We start from the raw sequence: 21,254 nt of genomic DNA on the forward strand, positions 1-21,254 counted from the left end.
CAACACATTTTAGTTACGGTTATATGGCGTCGGACATACGGTTAAGGACCACACAGATATTGAGGGAGGAAAACTGCTGTCACCACTTCATGGGCTACTCTTTTCGATTAGCAGCAAGGAAAAGAAAAAACTGAATATAATTACCTGACTCCAAAAGTGAAAATCCTGGTGTGTGTGGAATGGCTGAGAGCTGCATTCAGGACAATGTCCTCATTGTTGATATGGCCATCACTAATGAGAAAGATGTTTTTGATGGAACTCTCCGAGGAAAGGAGGTAGTTCGAATGCAGTGGCCTGAAAACCTCAGTGTTCCCCAAGTTAGCTGAACAGTTCTGTATAAATCAAACCGAAAGTAAAGAGATAATGTATTATTAATGTAGCAAATGAATTTCAAAGTCAAATTTTTTAAATTAAATATACAGGGCAAAATCATTATTGAAAATTAATGTCATTACAGTGAAAATAACAGCTGTCGAGTACTGCAGTGAATCAACAAATGTTCAACATTATACTATTTATCATAATTTTGGGAAAACATGATTTTAAATAAGAAGGCCGTGGAAAAAAAAAGAGAAAGTAAAATCATATCATGGCTGTAAAAAAAAAAGAAGCAAGTTAAGGCAATGTATAAAACTAGTCATGTTACAATGCTAATTCTGTTATGCTTGATCTTTTTCTGTAAACTGTTGTTTTGATTTCGTATTATTAATCTGGAGTAATCTATAACATTTTGAGTTCTTCAACTTAATCAGTTCCCGTTATTGATCATATTTACTTTCAAGGATGAGAATGACAAATAATAAAATCACTGACTTTATGCTCATTATTATCAATGTAATAATTCAGTCTTGATCAACCGAAATCTACCTTCCACTTCAAGACATGTCTCGGTGAATTCAGTCAATTAATGAAAATGATATAGAGAAAAATGACATTACCATAACAAACTGGTGAGCCCGAGAAGCATTGGCTGGTGTGTTGGTTTCACTCACAGGAAACAGCTCCCTGTAGGCTGAAACAAGTACCAAGAATATATTACATTTTTAAAAAAGACCAAAGGCACTTCTAAAACTATTATAACATAATATGTAACTTATAAAAATAGACTACAATGAATTTTAAACATTATTTATGAACATTGTGACAGATACTATTTGATCTCTGAATTAAAAACAACATATTTGGCCATGAAATGTCTACCACTTGGTCAAACAGAACCATCATTAACAGTGTAAGTGTGAGAGGGTGCAGGGTAATTACAACTTTACTGTTAAAAAAATGCTACCAGTATACCATGACAGACTAAATAAGCTTTATTATACAATCAAGATATTTTTTAATGTATCCCATTGGTGACAACAAATATGACCATCTATTGATATGCCAACAGTGAGTCAAAGATAATCCAGGAATGTGATACCATGTAAAAATAAAATTTGAAATGACCTTTTAAAAACCTGTATCAGAGTTAAAAAATTAATTTTTGAGCATTTTAGATCAAATTCAGTATACTTTTAACTAATAATATTTCATGCAAAAACAAACCCCAGTTGTAAATCACATTTTTGATAATATTTTTACAGACAACCATGAGAATCTGCTAACAATCTATGCAGTTACTGAAAGTCAATCACGTATTGTAATTAGATTTTAATATTAAACACTTTTAAAAATCCTTATGAACTTCCTTATGAACCGGCCTTGGTGGTGCAGTGGTTAAGCTATCGGACTATAGCCCGGTACTGGCTCCAACCCAGAGTGAGTTCTTAAGGGCTCAGTGGGTAGGTGTAAGGTCACTACACCCTCTTCTCTCTCACTAACCACTAACCAACTAACCCGACATAGCTGACTTGTGTGCCCAGGACAGCATGCTTGAACCTTAATTGGATATAAGCACGAAAATAAGTTGAAATGAAATGAACTTCGAATGAACAAACAAGCAAAGAAATGTAATGGTTAAGAAACCTGTTCCGAACACTACGATGTTGAACAAGGCGTGAGATGGCAGGTTTTTTAGTGTGAGAAGCAGAATCTTCTTGGCATCTTCAAGTGCCTGGCCCTTCATTGAGTTAGACAGATCCAACAGAAAAACAATTTCTACTTCTTCCTGCTCTCCTGCTTCAAACTCGGGGTAAAATGTCAACATGCAGGCCTACAACAAAGACACAAAAACATTTTAAAAAACCCCAAAAACACAATGTGTGCTCCTGCCTCAAACTTAGGGTAATATGTCAACATGCAGGCCTACAACAAAGACACAAAAACATAAAAAAAACATAATCTGTTTTTTATCATCTTGGTTGTGGTGCACGCAATTTACACTGTTTTGAAAGTATATCTCACATTAAATTTGTGTTGTCTTTTTATAGGTTGGTGGACCATGAGAATACGCTGATGGTGAACAGCCACTGGAGGGGTAACAGCCCATTATAATTTGTTTAGACGGTTTACGTTGTAAGAGTGTGTATTTTTAGACTTTTGAAGTATGTAATTTTTATTATGGAATAAACTGGTATTTCAGTATGTGCACCACACAGTATGCCACTTACTTGTCATTTTGTTCTATGTACGGAGGGGGGTGAAGGAGAAATATAAAACTCATATATATATATAACCTACCAGTACGCTCCCTCCAATCTTTTATTTTAAAAATGACATGAAGCATTATTAATGTGCTAACCGGTACAAGCCATTATGAAGGAAACTTGACTTCAGGATATCTTTATCAGCACGTGTATGAACCGACTGTTCTATACGATTATACGATAGTAATCTTATTCAGACATATCAATCAACCATTTGACACAGAATTACATCCTACAAAAGTTGAAGTATGCCAATTTTGAGCACATCCACTAACTTACCCAGTTATAAAAAAATATTTTAAAAAGGTCATAATTATTTTTGTGCTTATATCCATTTATATCCAAAGGTTTAAGAATGCTTAGGCCAACTGTTTAGGAAAGAGGTCAATAATGGTTAGAGGAAAAGATATCAGCGTGATGGCCTTAAATCATCCCACTGAGACATTTATAAAGCTGATAACATAACCACTAGGCCATTGAGAATGGTAATCTGTCCAAGACCAATGAGAGGACATTTAACAAGATAAAGGAATGAAACATACCTGGTGATCTGATTTCGTGGGATGATTCTCAACCCACATCCTGGGCACGTGTATTTCTGCTAGACCAATCAGCAGCTGGAAGCCATCTTTAAAAGACTGGCCTTCTTTCATTTTAACTACAGCTTTTGTGGCAGTTTTCTGACAGAAAGAAAAAAAGAATTACACTGTCATACATAAAAAATATATATATTAAATTTGTGTCTAGCATGGATGTTTTTATCATATTTATCACATATACTGAACATGTTTATCACTTGATACACAATTATGTTGAATCAACTCTGTAAGATAGTGTATTACATGCCCAATATAATAAATATTTATTTATAAAGTAGTTAAGTATACATTTGACTGCTTAACAATGTGAATGGCACAAAACAGAAAGCAGTCTTAATCTTTCAGCAATCAGATTGATTTTAATAAGTGATAAGTATATTTAACCACAGCAATTTATATGTATACAATTATTTTATAATACAATAATAGTCGTTGAAGATCACAGAAAAAAATAAATTGCTTATTCACCAAACTTTCAAAATAGAGGTATAGTAATAAGCTACATAATATATATATATGCTATTTCACCTTAATCCTGAGCTTGTGTGTAGGGCACTCCAGACTGTGTATGTCAAATGGCATGTCAATGGAAACCTGGACTGTCGTTTTCCCTGTCTCAACCTTGTGTGTGTCCAACTCGGTCTACGGAAAAGAAAGGAATGTTTGTTAAATGATACCCAAGTACACTGTAAACTACAGCTATTTTAGTGACGAACATAAATGACAGGAATTCCAAAAAGGTACTTATGTGTAACTTTCCTAAACAGCTGTGTCTATTTAATAATTTATGATAAATATAGGTGTTTAGCTACGTGCACACTTCATATTTTGTAGGCATTTAAGACTTCTTTTTTCTTTTCTTTTAATCCCACTGCTATACTTTCTCTCCTTTGAATTCCATCTCATTTCTTTCCGATCTGGCAACTCCTCCTATCTTTCAACTTCTTTCGCTGTCCATCTCCACATCCCAGTCCTTGTCTCTCCAACTGCGCCATGTGCTTGTCTCTTGTGGCTATCGGTGCCATACACCTGCCATTCCCCATCAGCTTTTAGCTGTGGACTTAGTCTGACCATTTCGGGGAGTGTTCAGTAGTTACTTCTGGCATTGTTAAGATGCATTTGTAACCACCTACTATGCACCCCTACTACCGGCGGTCGTTAGGCATTTAAGACTTAGATTAATCTATAATTAATAAATTCTGGCCCATGACAAATTTTATAAGGTAAGAGGAAAAAAAACTATTACTGCCACATAGACTACCCTTATCACTTAGCAGCTAAGCACCTATTATCTGCACATCCCTCAGACAGGAGACTATATTCCATATTGAAGCCCTACCCATAAATACGCAACTTGTACCCAATTCGGCAATTCATCTGACAGGAGACTATATTCCATAATGACGTCCGACTCATAAATAACAAACTAGTACTCAATTCGGCAATTCACCTGACAGGAGACTATATTCCATAATGACGTCTGACTCATAAATAACAAACTTGTACCCGATTCAAAAATTCACCTGTGTTGTTTCTTTTGTTGCTGAATCTTCCTTCCACGGTGCCACACTTCCAGGCAGCCGGAAGTTGATTACCTCCCCTTCCACCTGTAGTTCGGCAACGTAGATGATTTTGATGAGAACGCAGGCTCCCGGTGGCAGGTTTCCCACACTTACTGTGAAAATATCCTGAAACAGAGAAACGTTCATTAGCGGAGTATAACATTCATTAGCTACACGTAACAGACTACTGAACTCCACTGAAAGGATTTGAACCTGGGATCTTATGATGAAATCCAATGCTCTGATCCCATGAGTTACCATTCTTATATTCAGCATTGTTAGTTTCTTTCATTATTTTCACAACACAGGTCCTATGACCCATTAAGATTCTTAAAAATATTCTGTGATATAATTATTTTTATTACTACAACTTACAGTACTACTATCACAACAAGACCACAAGCTAATTTGATAAAGAAAGAAATAATTTGTGATGTAACATTCATGATTAATCTAGTTCTTTTTTCCTTTTTTTTCAGATTAAGTAAAAAAATTAAAAAAGCAAATTCATTTGAAAAAACATTAAAAAAAGCAGCATTTAAATGAACATTCAAAAGTGCAACTATCATCTTGACCTTATAGCTTGTGAGAAATGGAGTGAGTACAAAAGCTTATCATTGGAGCCAAACTGCAAATTAAAGTAATACCTGTATCTGTCGTTTTGACTTTGTCAAAGTGATAAAATTACAGTGACTATGCTAATCTATTATAATTATCAATCTTCTACACACAAATCTTCATTGTGCTCTGTCAACCGTGGCATTTTATCTGCACATCCACAATGGCCACAGCAAACAATATGCCATGGAAAAATAATCTCCATTGTGGCATTTTGAAGTTAACGTGTAAGAGACAAGTTTAAGTTCCATGGCAAACTAATTAAATGCCACAGAAAATTGAAAACACTGCCTGCAATCTCCACAGCATTGTTGATTACTGTGGTTAATTGCCAGGGTTTTCTGTGATGAAGCCTTTTAACATGGTTCATACAGCCACTCAGCACTAAAATTCAAGGCCTTTTCAAGGCTTTTTCAAGTCAGCAAAAACCTTTTTCAAGGCTCCTAACATATGTGACTTAAGTGCACTTTTGCCCATTTTAGATAAATCCAACGTTTTCTTGCAAGATGAACACACCGCCTTTCTATTGTCCACTTTGCATTCTCTAACCCAGTCATATTCGGATAACCACTAGCGGTTAAAAACAGTTTTTCCCATTTTTACAAGTAGTACCTATTTTTGAAACAGGAAAACTGGCTTCTGTTGCCGCCATTTGCATACATGCTTTCGGCATGTTACGGCATGGAAATTACCAACTGTCAAAGGGAAATAACTCTTTATTTCATACTGTGTAAAACAATTTCGTCATCGATTTTAAAGTAATTTTTCATAGCTAACAACTGTTTATTTGTGGATTATTATTTTTTAATATATCAAATAATATTAATAAGTTTATTAAAATATATAATTCACTACATATGATTATCTACTAAATTCAAGGACTTTTCAAGGCCAAACTACAATATTCAAGGCCTTTTCAAGGCAATTTTCAGTTTCAAGACCTTTTCAAGACTGCACCTCAAATTCAAGGCCTTTTAACCTATTATTATTATTATTTAAAATATTATTACTATTAAATACATTTAAAATTAAATACTCATAACCATATGCAATGATCAAGATTCTTACGGGTGTCTCTTCGTCGCGGTCCATGAGGTAGGCTCCATGTCCCTCACTGATGGCTTTCTTGTATTCCCTGTGAGCCATCTCCTTCTCCTTCACTTCTCCAATGATGTGTTTGCCGTTGATGAATGCTTCAAACCCACACACCGCGGCCATGTCGTCGAGCGGGAAAATAAATTTGGCTTCAACAGCATCATCGAGGTTGTTGTAGTACTCCTGCATCACTATCACCTACAATAAACAAGAATTTTGTGGAATTAAAGGACTCGCTTGTCACAAAGGTTTCTGGTGCACTATGAGGAACATCCATAGGTTAAACTATAAACCAAGTTTCAGCTCACTGTAAGGAACATCTATAGGTGAAACTATAAACCAAGTTTCAGCTCACTGTGATGAACATCCATAGGTGAAACTATAAACCAAGTTTCAGCTCACTGTGATGAACATCCATAGGTGCAAGTATAAACCAAGTTTCAGCTCACTGTGATGAACATCCATAGGTGAAACTATAAACCAAGTTTCAGCTCACTGTGATGAACATCCATAGGTGCAAGTATAAACCAAGTTTCAGCTCACTGTGTATAAACCAAGTTTCAGCTCATGAACACCCATAGGTGCAAGTATAAACCAAGTTTCAGCTCACTGTGATGAACATCCATAGGTGAAACTATAAACCAAGTTTCAGCTCACTGTGATGAACATCCATAGGTGAAACTATAAACCAAGTTTCAGCTCACTGTGATGAACATCCATAGGTGAAACTATAAACCAAGTTTCAGCTCACTGTGATGAACATCCATAGGTGCAAGTATAAACCAAGTTTCAGCTCACTGTGATGAACATCCATAGGTGAAACTATAAACCAAGTTTCACTGACCTAGGACTTAAGAGTTTGTGAGAAACTGATCTAAATGTGAAACTTTAATGTAAAATTTTAATGTGAAACTTTAATGTGAAACTTTATTGTGAAATTTTAATGTGAAACTTTAATGTCAAATTTTAATGCAAAAGTTGACATCATTACCACTATCGCCAGTTTCAGAAAGTATTACCTATATCCTGCCTTTTTACTTCATAATGGAGAGACAAAAATCCTTAAATTCATCAATCAATCAAAAATTCATCTACATCTGTAAAGTTGGGGAACTAGTAAATTTTTATAACATTAAAACAATTACACTTAATAAAAATAAACAGTTTTTACACTAAAATCTAAAAACAAATTTGTCACGATTCGTAAGTTTAAACAAAAACATAAAAATAAACAGTTTTTACACTAAAATCTAAAAACAAATTTGTCACGATTCATAAGTTTAAACAAAAACTAAGTATCTTGATTTGATAATTAATTTCTACAAAGAATAACAGTACAGCTGACACAATGCACATAAACAAGATTAATTATGTGACTACTAAACCAAAGTTATACCTCCGCAGCCAGATCGACAAGCCTGGCCCGAATATGAACACCTCTAAGGTCAACTGCATTCTCGTGTTTGTCGCATATCAAACCAGCCTTCACTTTAGACAGCGGATCCTCAACGCCTTGCACATCTCGTAAATCTGATAGGAAATGTAATGCTCAGTATATAAAGTCTGTTTTGTTTAACGACACCACCAGAGCACATTGATTTATTAATCATTGACTATTGGATGTCAAACATTAGGTGATTTTTTTTACTTGTAGTCTTACGGCAATACCACATAATATGATTGCCTCATTCAAGAATAGTCACAAATAACCAACTGCTTAGCAACCAACAAAATCATAATGTTTGCTTTGTCAATCAGTTATTTTCATGGCAATTCTCGTATGTATATTCTCGTATCGTGTGGCATCACCTTCAGAGGAAACCTGCTACATTTCCCCATCAGCAACAAGGTATCTTCTATATGCACTTTCCTACAGACAGGACAGCACACACCACAGCCTTTGATATACCGGTCATGGTGCACTGGTTGGGATGGGGGAAACAAACCCAATCTGAGAATGGGTCCACTGTGGTGGTTCATTCAAACAATGCAAACACCTCAGCCGAGCTCTCTACCAACTGAGCTAAACCCCAATCCGTGTTCAGTAGATAAACAGTGTTACCAGGCCTGGTGCTTGTAAAACTTTCAGAGTCTAGACTCGAGACTCTTAATCGAGTCTGAGACACTAATGTCATGACAACACCATACAAATTGCATGTGTGTGATGTTATTTGAGATTCAGTCTGAACTCATAAGTTTTATAAGCATGGGCCCTGATTTTGTTTAATATAGTAACAAAAGAAAATTTTGAAAGCCATTATAAAAAACAGATTTATTAGAAATAATAAACATTTTGTTTTCAGAAACTAAATTCCCAACAAAAATGTAATCTACCTATAGTAAAACTAGGTAATTTCTTTTATATTCTTACAAACAAAGTATTATTTTCAAAAATTGTTAAAAATATTTGTCTCTACAAGTGTGAAAAAAACACCTAATTAATTTAGGCTTAAACTTTAATGACTGACCATTGTTTTTTAAATTGAAAAACGATTTTGAGATGCAATTATTTAAAGCCGAAAAAATGGTTGAGAATTATAAATAACATTCTTGTAATGATAACTGAAATGAGATAAAGCACTAATAAAATCCCTAAAATGCACAAGGTATCAATTGTTAATACTACTATAAATATATTATTTGAAAAGCCTGACCTATATCAGTGATTCCCGATGAAACGTCTTCCATATCTGTCTCTGTCTCAGACACATTGATGCTGGTGAATGTGTCTCCAGCCAAAGCAAATTCAACCAAATATTTGATCCGTTGTTGATTGAGAGAGTACACCACGTACTCATCATCCTAGAACAAAATATTCAAATATAACATCCAATCAGCAAGGAATCACAGCAATTCCTGTATTTCACACATTAAGAAATAACTTCAAACGATACCTCCCTAATTTCCTCCTTCACCACCCCCACCTCTGCCAAGGCTAAATTGTGTGCCACACTTAATGGCATAGTCATTAAGCCACTAATGGTAGTCTTAGAGAGGAAACCTGCTACATTTTTCCATTAGTAGCAAGGGATCCTTTATATGTACCATCCCACAGACAGGAAAGCACACACAACTGCCTTTGATGTACCAGTTGTGGTGCACTGGCTGGAATGAGAAATAGCCCAATGGGCCCACCGACAGGGATCGATCCCAATGGACCATGCATCAAGCGACTGCTTTTATTAAAGAACTGTTCAAGCATGCCTGTTGTGGATGCTACCTCTGACTTCTCCAGAGCGTTCTGTCTTAAAGAGGCAAGCCACTGGCTTTAAAAAGCTGATAGGTTATTCAATGGCTTGGATTATCAGTACCTGCTCAGACTCAAAAAGATTTTTAACTGTTCAATGGAGAAGTGCATAAAACAATTACCCCAGCTTCTCTCTCATTAACAACTAACCATTAACCTACAACTCTGTGTTTGTCCAAAATAATATACTTAATTCTATGAAATGACTAAAATTCTGTGGAATTAAATGTCTCTCCTACAATAAAAAATTTCGGTACAAGCTTCATTGACCTACGACTTACAGTTTGTGGGAAACTGATCTAAACACGAAGATTTAACATTAAACTTTTATCTCAAAAGTTGATACTGTCACTGTCACCACCACCGTCAGAAAAATAATACTTACATCTAGCCTTTTAACTTTCTTAAAGGTGAGACAAAAATTAAATGCAACAATACTATTACTAGTATTACTACTACTACTACTACTAAATTCTTTATTTAGTGAGGGTAACAGTTAGCAAAAGGTAATCTTCCCTGAGGCCCTCAGGTACAAACAATACAGAATTACAATACATACGTTTATGAACAAATAGAAAATACACATATGGTATCAAACATATGTATAAATGATATTATTTTAAAATGGAAGTGCTTAAATGCATTGAGTGATGGAGTGACTCCTGAAGACATTTAGTATAAACTAAGATTCAATACTTTGTGTTTACGCACAGTGAATGATAGAATAATTTACCTTAAACTGTGAATCAATGCTGTGCTTCTTCCTGACTCCATGAACACTGTTATAGCCTTCTGGTGGTTCCTTCAGCTCTGTGTTGTATTCAAACACATCCAGACAGCCACCCAAAGCAACTTCGTTCACAAGCATGAGTCGTGTCCCTTTGGTCTTGCTGGGATGAGAGTACTTTGCACTTGTACTGGGAATAAAGTTTTTGAAACACATCAATTTTGTCTGTGAAATATTTATGATTTTAATGACAGTCTGATTGTAGGTTTATCAGATCATCTTTTCACCATTATTTAAAAATATATATATTTCATCAGTTATGGATCTAGCCGAGTGACAGCATTTGTACCATAAAATATAAACCCTTTTTTGGACTCCATGGACTCCCCAACTAGTATATCAAAGATGGTATGTTCTGTCCTGTATGTGGTGATGTGCATACAAAAACATTGCTTCAAATTGCTAAAAATAGCCTATGTGGCAGTTCCAGTGGCTGGTGATTAAAGTATGCTGGGGTATCACTAAACAAGATATTCCTTCCCTTGTCTTTTCATTCACTTTAGCTATTGCTTGTATCCATATGCATCAATATTATAAAATATTAATTAATCATAATATTTTATTATACTATAAAAACAAAGAATGGTACACACCTGGCAGCACTGGCAAAGTATACCCCACTGCCCAACGTGCCGGCATCCGTTCTTGTTCCACCAAAATCATCAACAACTATCTTCGGTAGCAACAGTCCTCTGTAAAAACAAGACTCATGAGTATTAAGTTTCTAAAATACGGGGGCGGGATGTAGTCCAGTGGTACAGCGCTCACTCGATGCACGGTAGGTCTGGGATCGATCCCCGTCGGTGGGCCCATTGGGCTATTTCTGGTTCCAGCCAGTGCACCATGACTGGTATATCAAAGGCCATATCAAATGTACTACACTGTCTGTGGGATGGTGCATATAAAAGATCCCTTACTGCTAATCGAAAAGAGTAGCCCATGAAGTGACGACAGCGGGTTTCCTCTCTCAATATCTGTGTGGTCCTTAACCATATGTCTGACACCATATAACCGTAAATAAAATGTGTTGAGTGCATCGTTAAATAAAACATTTCCTTCCTTCCTGCTCCATCAACAACAACAAAAAGCCATATTCTGAAGGTTAAAATGGAACTATGGATTATTATTGAAGACAGTTTTCAATATCTCTTTTGCTGCCTGCCTCAAACTGATATACAGAAAGAATTGGGAATGCTAAAATAGTGTTTCAGTTTTTAGTAACAAATAATTTGAACACCATTTAAATATTAGATTTTCACCCATTCAAATAACAGGTACTCATAGTTATAATCTGAAGACTTTGCTAAAGTCTTGAGTTCGGATTTAAAAGTTTCCTAAGCCCAAGTCTAATTTAATGACAGCACCAATGGAAATTGTCATAGTTGTAATATAAATTGCATTAGATCAGAGTCTTTACTAATGGTAATTATTGACTGCTGGATACAAATTATTGTCTTTGGTTTAATAAATAATTTTAGTTTTTTAAATTTTTTTTACAAAAGCTACTGGTTTAAAATTTAAAAATTATTGGAGGCAAAATATTCTTAATTTGTAAGTTCTAGTCCTATATATATATATATCAATACATAATTATTTACTGGCAAAAGAATAAATATTTTACCTTGAAAATATTCCAACAAAGTTTTCAGTCTTGGATGAGTGAAAAAGCAGCCTTTTGTTGGACATTTCTTGGAGGAAACTGTTATCTTCAATCGGCCTCTGAACTTCATAGATGGATTTAATTTCAACTGTGAGATCACTAAAAACATTAAACAAACACACACTTAACATTGTTTGAATTGATTTTCCAACATTAATTAGATGTTATTTTAACTGGTATAAGATTCACTAAGAGAAATACAGTAAGTTGAATTTTAAAAAATGTCATGTGAATCCATTAAACTAGATGACAGAACTGTACTATGGTTTGTAATATGAAGAATACATTATGCTGTCTTGGATAGACACCTGTGTGCACTCAGAAATACAAAAAATATATCATTATCAAATCCTGCTTTTATTTCTAAGAACACATCAGAACAAGTAAATTTTCCACGTAATTATATAAACCTCTTAGCCAGCTTTTCTTGACTGTTATTATAACTTGTTCTCATATATGTTTTTAATGAGAATATTTTCCCTTTAACCAGTCTGAACATACAAATACAACGGTTGCCATAAAAAAAGTTTTATACTGTATTGCATTGCATCTTTTCTCATTATACTCACCCAATGATTGATGACATGACAAGATGTTTGACCGTTTTATACCGGCTGTCATGGGTTTCCAGATGACCAATCCTGCACCTCAGTGCTCGATACTTTGCCTCCACGCTGCTCCGGGTTGACCAGTTCGTAGCCTCGTTTACAGAGACCATATCCTTAATAAGCTAAAATAAAGGAAACAAGGCTTTCTTTATAAAGAGATCCAAAAACATTCTAGGTATGAAACATTTAGCATTTCTGGATTAAAATGAAAAGGAAAAAAGTAGCAAACAGATATAAAATATGACACAGTCTAGTGCATGAAACAAAGGTCTGCTTGCTAAATCATCAATATGCAAAGTAAATCATTTGTCATTCCAGCTGAACGCTCAATTACAATCCTACATAATAACATGAACTACACTGTACTAATGTTCTTTTAAACAATTATAATAACTATGTTTAGATACTGTACAATGAGGTTGGATCAAACATCTGTTATGAGTTAGAATAGTCTGCTGACAGGCAAACCTAGCATTTGTCAGTAAGTTAAACCAGTTCAAGTGGCCACTCACATTAAGAGACTACCTTGATGTTCTTACAAATCACCTACCCAGATGAATAGGATAAAACTTCTTTTTTTTACAGTGCAATATTATGCTATTCAAATTCTCCACACATGTTGATTCCGACCCCACAATGCCCCTGCTACCATAATACAAATTATCTTGTATTAAGCAGTCACGTGTTTCACCATAAACGTCCTTTATAAATTATTTCATAGTTGCTTAACACAGGTTTAATTGTAGAAGGGTTAAAATCATCTGACAAAAAAAACAAAAAAACAAAACGAAACCCCCCCACCCCCAAAAAATACAAAAAAACATTGCTACATACCTGACAAAGATCTTGCTTCTTTGCTAGCCAGGCCTTTGTGACTGTTGTGTTTTGTGGCTGTTCGCTGGTATGTTTTAGAGTGTCATAGAAATCAACAAGCAATTTCTGAACCTCAGACGATTTGTCAAATGCTTCTCTGATTTGAAGCAAGATGGCTTCAGCCTTTTCAACCTGGTAGAATAAAGCAAACTTTATTAAGCCTTTATTGAGAATATAATATAACAATAATGTTTCACAAGTAATTGAAGTGAGTTGTAGTTTGAATAGCTGAGATTATATTGGAAGAACAATGGGTTGAAGAACTGACCCCCATCAGTAAAGATATGATTCCAATGCCAAACAAAGAATTGTTCTGATTGAAATGCACCAAGGCGTATTTCAAACATACAGTAATCTTTCTTCTTAGGATGGGGCGGGAAATATAGCCCAGTGGTAAAGCACTCATCTGATGTGCAGTCGGTCTAGGGCCCATTGGGCTATTTCTCGTTCCAGTATATCACAGGTTGTGGTATGTGCTATCCTGTCTGTGGGATGGTGCATATAAAAGATCCCTTGCTACTAGTGGAAAAATGTAGCAGGTTTCATCTTTATAAGACTATGTCAAAATTACCAATGTTTGACATCCAACAGCCAGTCGAGGCAGGCCATCGGTCTACAGGCTGGTAGGTACTGGGTTTGGATCCCAGTCGAGGCATGGGATTTTTAATCCAGATACCGACTCCAAAACCTGAGTGAGTGCTCCGCAAGGCTCAATGGGTAGGTGTAAACCACTTGCACCGACCAGTGATCCATAACTGGTTCAACAAAGGCCATGGTTTGTGCTATCCTGCCTGTGGGAAGCGCAAATAAAAGATCCCTTGCTGCCAATCGGAACAGTAGCCCATGTAGTGGCGACAGCGGGTTTCCCTCTCAAAATATGTGTGGTCCTGAACCATATGTCTGACGCCATATAACCGTAAATAAAATGTGTTGAGTGCGTCGTTAAATAAAAACACTTCTTTCTTTCCAACAGCCAATGATTAATAAATCAATGTGCTTTAGTGGTGTCATTAAAGAAAACAGATTTTGTTATTCTTCTTAGGATTTCCCCATCTCCAGGAGAACCTCATGATAGATCAGATTTATTTTTTTATCTACTATAAATCTTGAAATTAATTTCAGCTAAAAAAAATGGTGGAAAATTCAATTATTACACTGAACCGTCATGTTATGTCCATAAAACAATCAAAGTTGTTGTTCACACTATTAAACTCCTAACTTCCTAAGATCTACACTGTGATGGATATTTTTAGTGTTGTTTTTATGGTACTGCAGTTAAAGAACTAATTATCAACCAAAAATGGCTAGCTTCTACTAGCAAGACTACAAAACTAAAAAACCCAAAAAACTAACTAAAACACCTGACTTCTTTTGTTTTATTCATAAGAGATGAAACTGAAGTATTGCTGATGAAAATAATTCACATTTTGTGTATGATGGGTGAACTTTCAAAAATGTTATATAACTAGATACATTTAATTTAATAAACATACACATTTTAGTGTTTATCTACCAATATATAATAACTCCATGATTTACAACATTCACACAGTACGAACCTGTTCCACCTTGATGTTGCTCACTGGAGTTGCAATAATCTCTTCAACCTCACCCGCAGCCTCTCGCCAAATGTGTTCAATTAGGTCAACAACAGGGGGCGCTAGTGATTCATCATCAACCATCATCTCGGAAACCATCTGTTGTCAGTGATAAGTGAACAAATGGTTAATTAGAATGTGTTATTATACCAGTGCTCTGAAAACATCAAAATTATATCTTTTGACTTTTTATCAAGCTAACTATGAAACATCTTTAAACATGGTGTCTAATAGGCTACGGTATTACTGATAAGTCACGAAAGATACTTTGGGTTTAGATACCAAACTCCTTTATTTTGTATTAATGTGACATACTGTAATTTTAACAGTATCGAACTCTGCAGTGTTATGTACCGTTTTCATATTTAAGTTCAGATCATTAATACTGGTTGGACTTATGTTGCAGTAGCTTTAAATTTTGATTTATTTTACTTATATAAACCTAACTAACACTCCCTTCACTCGATGTACTCTCACAACATCCCAATATTGGTTACTTGTCTACTGCTAGCTTTTTACTTCGGAGGAACATTTTTCAACCGTCTATATGGATTTTTGAAGGAGAAATATGTTTTAAGCTAAGACGTATAGTTTGTGAGAAACTGAAGGAAGTAAATGGTTTATTTAACGATGCACTCAACACATTTTATTTACGGTTATATGGCGTAGGACATATAGTTAAGGACCACAAAGATATTGAGGGAGGAAACCTGCTGTCTCCACTTAATGGGCTATTCTTTTCGATCAGCAGCAAGGGATCTTTTATATGCACCATCCCATACAGGATAGCACATACCACAGCCTTTGCTGTACCAATCGGGGTGCACTGACTGGAGCAATAAATGGTCCAATGGGCCCAATGACGGGGTTTGATCCCAAACTGACCGCGCATCAAGCGAGCGCTTTACCACTGGGCTACGTCTCGCCCCCTTGTGAGAAACTGATCTAAATGCAAAATTTTAATACAAAAGTTAACCATTTCACTGCCACTGTTAGAAAGGTAGTACCTATATCTTAGCTAGCTTTTTACTTTGTAAAGGTGAGACAAATATTTTGTCAAATACATTATTCTTGCAATTAATTATTTTTCAGTTATCAAATAATCAACATTTTGATCTTAACTTTTGAGATAGTTATTTTGTAAACCAAAAAATGCATTTAGTGCTGTAACAAGCAATACCTTTTGGAGTTTAGCAGAACCAATGCCTCTTGGTAAACTTCCTTGAACAAGTTCCATCTTTCTTGTAGGATTACTGAGGTCCTTGTGAAGCTGACCATATATAGCAAGTGCCACATCAGCGTTTTGAGCGTACCGACACTCCTGGTTTCCTGGGTTACCTTCCTGAAAATTAACACAAACATGTTTTCCATTTTAGATCATTTTTGCTAATTTGCATATTGATTTATCTATTTAATGAATTTATTTATTAGAGAATACCTGCAATATATTGTAAATCTTAATCTATTTTTTCATGTATAAAATGACAATATATTATATGTTTAAGCATTTTGATTACTATTATAACATGGACCATTATTACAACTTATTTTGCAGATGTTGTCTTTGTGTACTTCCATACATCTTACTTACCTTTACATTAAACCTAATAGCTGATGTATTTTTAAGTGCTGGGGTGTCATTAAAAATTCATTCATTCATTCATTCATCCATTAATTCACTCATTCATTCTTTGTGCATTCAATTACTTCCTTGCTCTCTACCACATGCCTCATTGCACCAACTAATGATGGTCAGTAGATGAGGAGTATAGTAGAAGTTTGCAATGACTCTTAAACAGAGTGACTACCAAACACTCTCAGAAATGGCAGACTAAGCAATAAACAAAGATTCATGGGGAATAGCAGGCAAGTTGCATAGATATCATTAAAAAAACCCATCATAGCTTGCAGTTAGAGAGACAGGAACTGTGATGTGGAGATGGAAAACAGAATAGGTTGGAAAATAGCAGGTACACACAGAAAGGAAGAAAATATATCGACTTCAAAGAAACAAGCATTCTGAGTGTGCTGCAGGTCCTAACAAATTTTCATATCTCAAGATCAAGGGCCATAACTCTGTCACAAATTAATAAATTGCCATGAAAGTCAAACTTAATCTGAACAGTACATGATAAAGCTATACACAAGATTTTAACTCAGTATCTCAAGGCATTGTGAAAAAACCCAGACAGACGCATGGACAGACGGATGGACAGACAGACAGACATATAGAAAGAAGGATGGAGATGAAACCTATAGTCCCCTCTGGTTGGACCTGTAGGGGACTAATAGACTAATAAAAAAGGGTAACAATGAGGAGTAAAAAAAACCCTGTCCAAATCGATACAACTAATGTATCCTGGAGGTAGCAAATTGGGATGGACATTCTTGAACCTTCAGTGAATATAAGCATGTAAATGGAGGTTTGCCTGGTTGTAAAACAATGACAGTAATGGTGTGTAACTAGTACAGATAATAGCTACCTGAATCTTCTGGATGGAGCCGTAGTGTGTGAAAACCCGGAACTTGAATTCCCTGTTCTCAGCATTCTTTGATGTCACGTCGGCAGCCTGGAGCTCTAGCACATGAAACACATGGCTTTCCGATTTCTTGTCATAACCCTGCAAGGGACAAAATAACCTTTACACCGACTGTTTAAATGTACCAAACTGTGTAAAATTACAATATACTAAAATAAACAAGTATAATGCAATGTTGAGATAGTCATGCAAACGTGTGTAATAGTGACTGCTCGTAAATAATACTAGTACTCTATAACCGGTAATTTAAATCTATAATAATATCATGTATGTGGAATAGTGCATATTTAGAGATACCTTGCTATTATATATATGGAACCAGCTTCAGTGGTTTAGTGGTTAACCTATCAGATATAAGGCTGGTATGTACTGAGTTCGGCTCCCAGTACCGGCTCTCACCCGTAGCGAGTTTAACAACTTTATGAGTAGATGGAAGGTCACTACACTGACTTCTCTCTCACTAACAACTAACCCACTGTACTGGACAGACAGTCCAGATAACTGAGGTGTGTGTTCCCAGGACAGTGTGCTAGAACCATAATGGGATGTAAGCACAAAAATAACTACAAATGAATGAATGAATGAATATTAGATGGTAGTAGCAGCCTCTATGGCGAAAAGCAGTTTCCTATATTTCACACTGACCTCTGTCCTTTGAAAACATCCCAGCCACAAATTAAATTTACTTTTTGTTTTGTTTACCACTAGAGAATATTAATTAATCATCAGCGACTGGATGTCTAACTTTTGGTAATTCTGACGCGTAGTATTCAGAGGAAACCCACTACCAAGCAGTAGTAAGGAGTCTTTTGTATGCACTTTCCCAAACAGGACAACATATACCATGGCCTTTGATAGGAGTATATCAGTCATGGGGCACTGGTTGGGATGTTGGGGGGGGGGGGACCCAATCAGATGAGTCCATCATGGAGGTTTGATCCTCGAACCCAAGAACACCAGGTGAGCGCTCTACCGACTGAGCAAAATCCCACTATCACCAACCACAAGACTTGTGTGCCCAAGCCAAAACCTTGTCCTTGAACTGTAGTGGGATACATCATACAAGCATAAAAAGAAATTCCCTGCTAACTGACAATGAAATTCAGACACCTTTTTATGCAATATAAACTTCACCTGAAATGCTGCATATTTAGCAATCTCAAAAGTTGTCTCATCAAAAAATGGTGCATCCTTGTCACCAAATTTCCAAACTTTGGTGCCTTTGATAGAAAACAAAGACTTTGCCTTCTTCTTCTCAGCTGTGTTTGAGAGATTTGCTGAGAAATAAATAGAAATATTTTATAACTTTGAATACAGATAAACAAACAATTTCTTATATTATATTACAACCAAACAGTAATTATATTATACTTTGAAAACCATTGCTAAAAATAGATTACTTTATCCATTATATATCAAACTAATTGATTGCAATCACAGAAATAACTATGTTTAAAAGGCTTTAGAACAACATCTGTGCATTATACTTACAAATATATCCACTTAAATATATCCAAAAGGAAAATAGTAAGATAAAGCAATACGTTAATACAAATTATATTTAAATATTACCTGTAATTTTCCCAGATTTAAAATCAGATTTTTTGCTTCTTCCCCCAATTATGTAGTCATCAGAATTTGGCAGTTTTCCCATTTTTATGGCACTCCATATAAATTCAGGGGAGACAACTGGAATCCGATACTTGGCAGCCATTTGACATTTGTAAGAAATGTCATACTTTTCAGGATCATTGCCAACAACATGTGTACTCTAAACATACAAAAAAAAGACAACTCACATTAATTAATTTATTCATTGAAGGAATTATATCACATTAACATTAATCACATAGTACAGATGTACCTGACTCTATTTTCATTATTTTCATGCTACTATCTAAATCGTTATTATACTTTTAATGTAAAGCTTAGGGTCATGTTTGATGACTGGTTCTCTGTGATACTAATGTGTCACAAGAATGTGCATTTCAAAATGTTTAAATAAATAAGTAAAATAACAGTACAGATAAAATATCTTTACAGTACGTGAACAAACCATAATTGCGTCTAGACTAGTCGGGATTTTTTTTTTTTAATTCCTGTTAGACGGTTGATCGGCGGTCACTGCAAACGTGCACGAGCTACTTGATATGCCGCTACGGTTGTTGTCAGTTAGGCTACGTACACTACGTTATGAATTAAGAATTTTTTTTAATATATTTATTTATTTCAAGTGGGTTTTTTTTCAAAATCGCGATATACGTGTTTACAAGGCATTTGCACTACAAGAAAAATAATAAGTAAATAATACATTTTTATTGACCATTAACCCTTGTAAATCGTTCAAAGAGAAACGATTACAATAAGCGAACAATAAAAAGGACTGTATGGAGAAGGGAGCGTTCTTCGGTTTACTAACAAAATAAGTGAAATCGACAGAAGAAGGGGAAAAGAAAGAATAAGCTTGGTTTTGCGTATGTGATATTTGGCACCTCAGCAGAAAGTTCATTTCATTTGTGAGAGGAGGTCAAATCTGTTTTTATGTTTACTGTATTTAAAAAAGTAAAATAAATAATAATGAAAAAAGAAAGTGAAAACAAAATAAAAATGTTTTTAAAAGGATGGGGGGGGATACTGCGAGTTAGACGGGAAATTAAAAAATATATAAATATTTAAAAATAATAATGTTTGCTTTTGCCTATGTGACGATTGTCACAGACAGCTATGGATGTTGTCTAATTTGTCGGAGGGGAGCAGGTTCCAGGTCCGTACAAACAATATCTGGGGGAGGGTGCACGACTTCTAGCGGGGGATTTCAGCGTCCATAGTGTGGAGACGGGACACAAGTCATATTTTTACCTTTATTCATTTTCGTCCTAAGTACAAGCAGGGCTGGCTGTATCCCCCCCCACACCCGCTTCCACCTCCACCTCATTTGTTTTTAAATTTTATTAATTTTTATGTTTGGCCAATGAAATATGACATTACATATATGCTACTTGATCCACGCTAAGTCTATTAGTGGGTTATAAAATTTTTTATAGTTTTATTAATTTTTATGTTTGGCCAATAAAATACGACATTACATATATGCTATTTGATCCACGCTAAGTCTATTAGTATGTTTTATGATACCTTTTCATGTGCTGCCACAAGTTTTGGGGCAAGTAGCATATTGTAGTATTTACTTTATTTTTTGTGTCTTCGTTAAATTTGTCAAGTCTGCTTTGAATTTTCCCCGTGTCCATGTTAGTGTCCCCATCAGTGATTTTTAAATTTCATATTAATCAATATATTTTTTCCGACTTGGCAAGATGATTCGGACGGTGCGGTTGCAAACAAGCTTCATTCTGTCACACTAGTCCTGGGAGAGTGGCAGTCATCCTACAGGCGGTGCAGGAAGGATGAAGTAGTCTTGTGCCGTGCCCACATCCGTGATACATATTTGATGCATTCATGTATTTTAAATAAGGACACTCCTC

General features: G+C 35.4%; 1 protein-coding gene across 5 annotated transcripts in view; it reads right to left on the reverse strand.

Annotated features, from left to right (window-relative positions):
• Positions 1-21,254, reverse strand: part of LOC121370968 (protein mono-ADP-ribosyltransferase PARP4-like) — a 78,908-nt gene that overhangs the window by 32,593 nt on the left and 25,061 nt on the right. For all 5 annotated transcript variants that reach the window (XR_005957761.1, XM_041496535.1, XM_041496536.1 and 2 more), the window contains exons 3-21: positions 19,345-19,543; positions 18,907-19,049; positions 17,716-17,853; positions 16,413-16,574; positions 15,194-15,331; positions 13,596-13,766; positions 12,723-12,883; positions 12,115-12,252; positions 11,087-11,185; positions 10,440-10,623; positions 9,114-9,261; positions 7,856-7,989; positions 6,433-6,657; positions 4,708-4,872; positions 3,713-3,826; positions 3,128-3,265; positions 1,966-2,152; positions 939-1,012; positions 145-332 (exon numbers count right to left, since the gene is read on the reverse strand). Coding sequence is in view for 4 of the 5 variants with exons in the window: in XM_041496535.1 (XP_041352469.1) it covers positions 145-332; positions 939-1,012; positions 1,966-2,152; positions 3,128-3,265; positions 3,713-3,826; positions 4,708-4,872; positions 6,433-6,657; positions 7,856-7,989; positions 9,114-9,261; positions 10,440-10,623; positions 11,087-11,185; positions 12,115-12,252; positions 12,723-12,883; positions 13,596-13,766; positions 15,194-15,331; positions 16,413-16,574; positions 17,716-17,853; positions 18,907-19,049; positions 19,345-19,543 (2,906 nt within the window). In the remaining variant the exon portion in view is untranslated. The remainder of the gene's footprint in view (positions 1-144; positions 333-938; positions 1,013-1,965; positions 2,153-3,127; positions 3,266-3,712; positions 3,827-4,707; positions 4,873-6,432; positions 6,658-7,855; positions 7,990-9,113; positions 9,262-10,439; positions 10,624-11,086; positions 11,186-12,114; positions 12,253-12,722; positions 12,884-13,595; positions 13,767-15,193; positions 15,332-16,412; positions 16,575-17,715; positions 17,854-18,906; positions 19,050-19,344; positions 19,544-21,254) is intronic.

Source organism: Gigantopelta aegis, chromosome 4 (genome assembly GCF_016097555.1).
Source record: "Gigantopelta aegis isolate Gae_Host chromosome 4, Gae_host_genome, whole genome shotgun sequence".
NCBI lineage: Eukaryota > Metazoa > Mollusca > Gastropoda > Neomphalida > Peltospiridae > Gigantopelta > Gigantopelta aegis.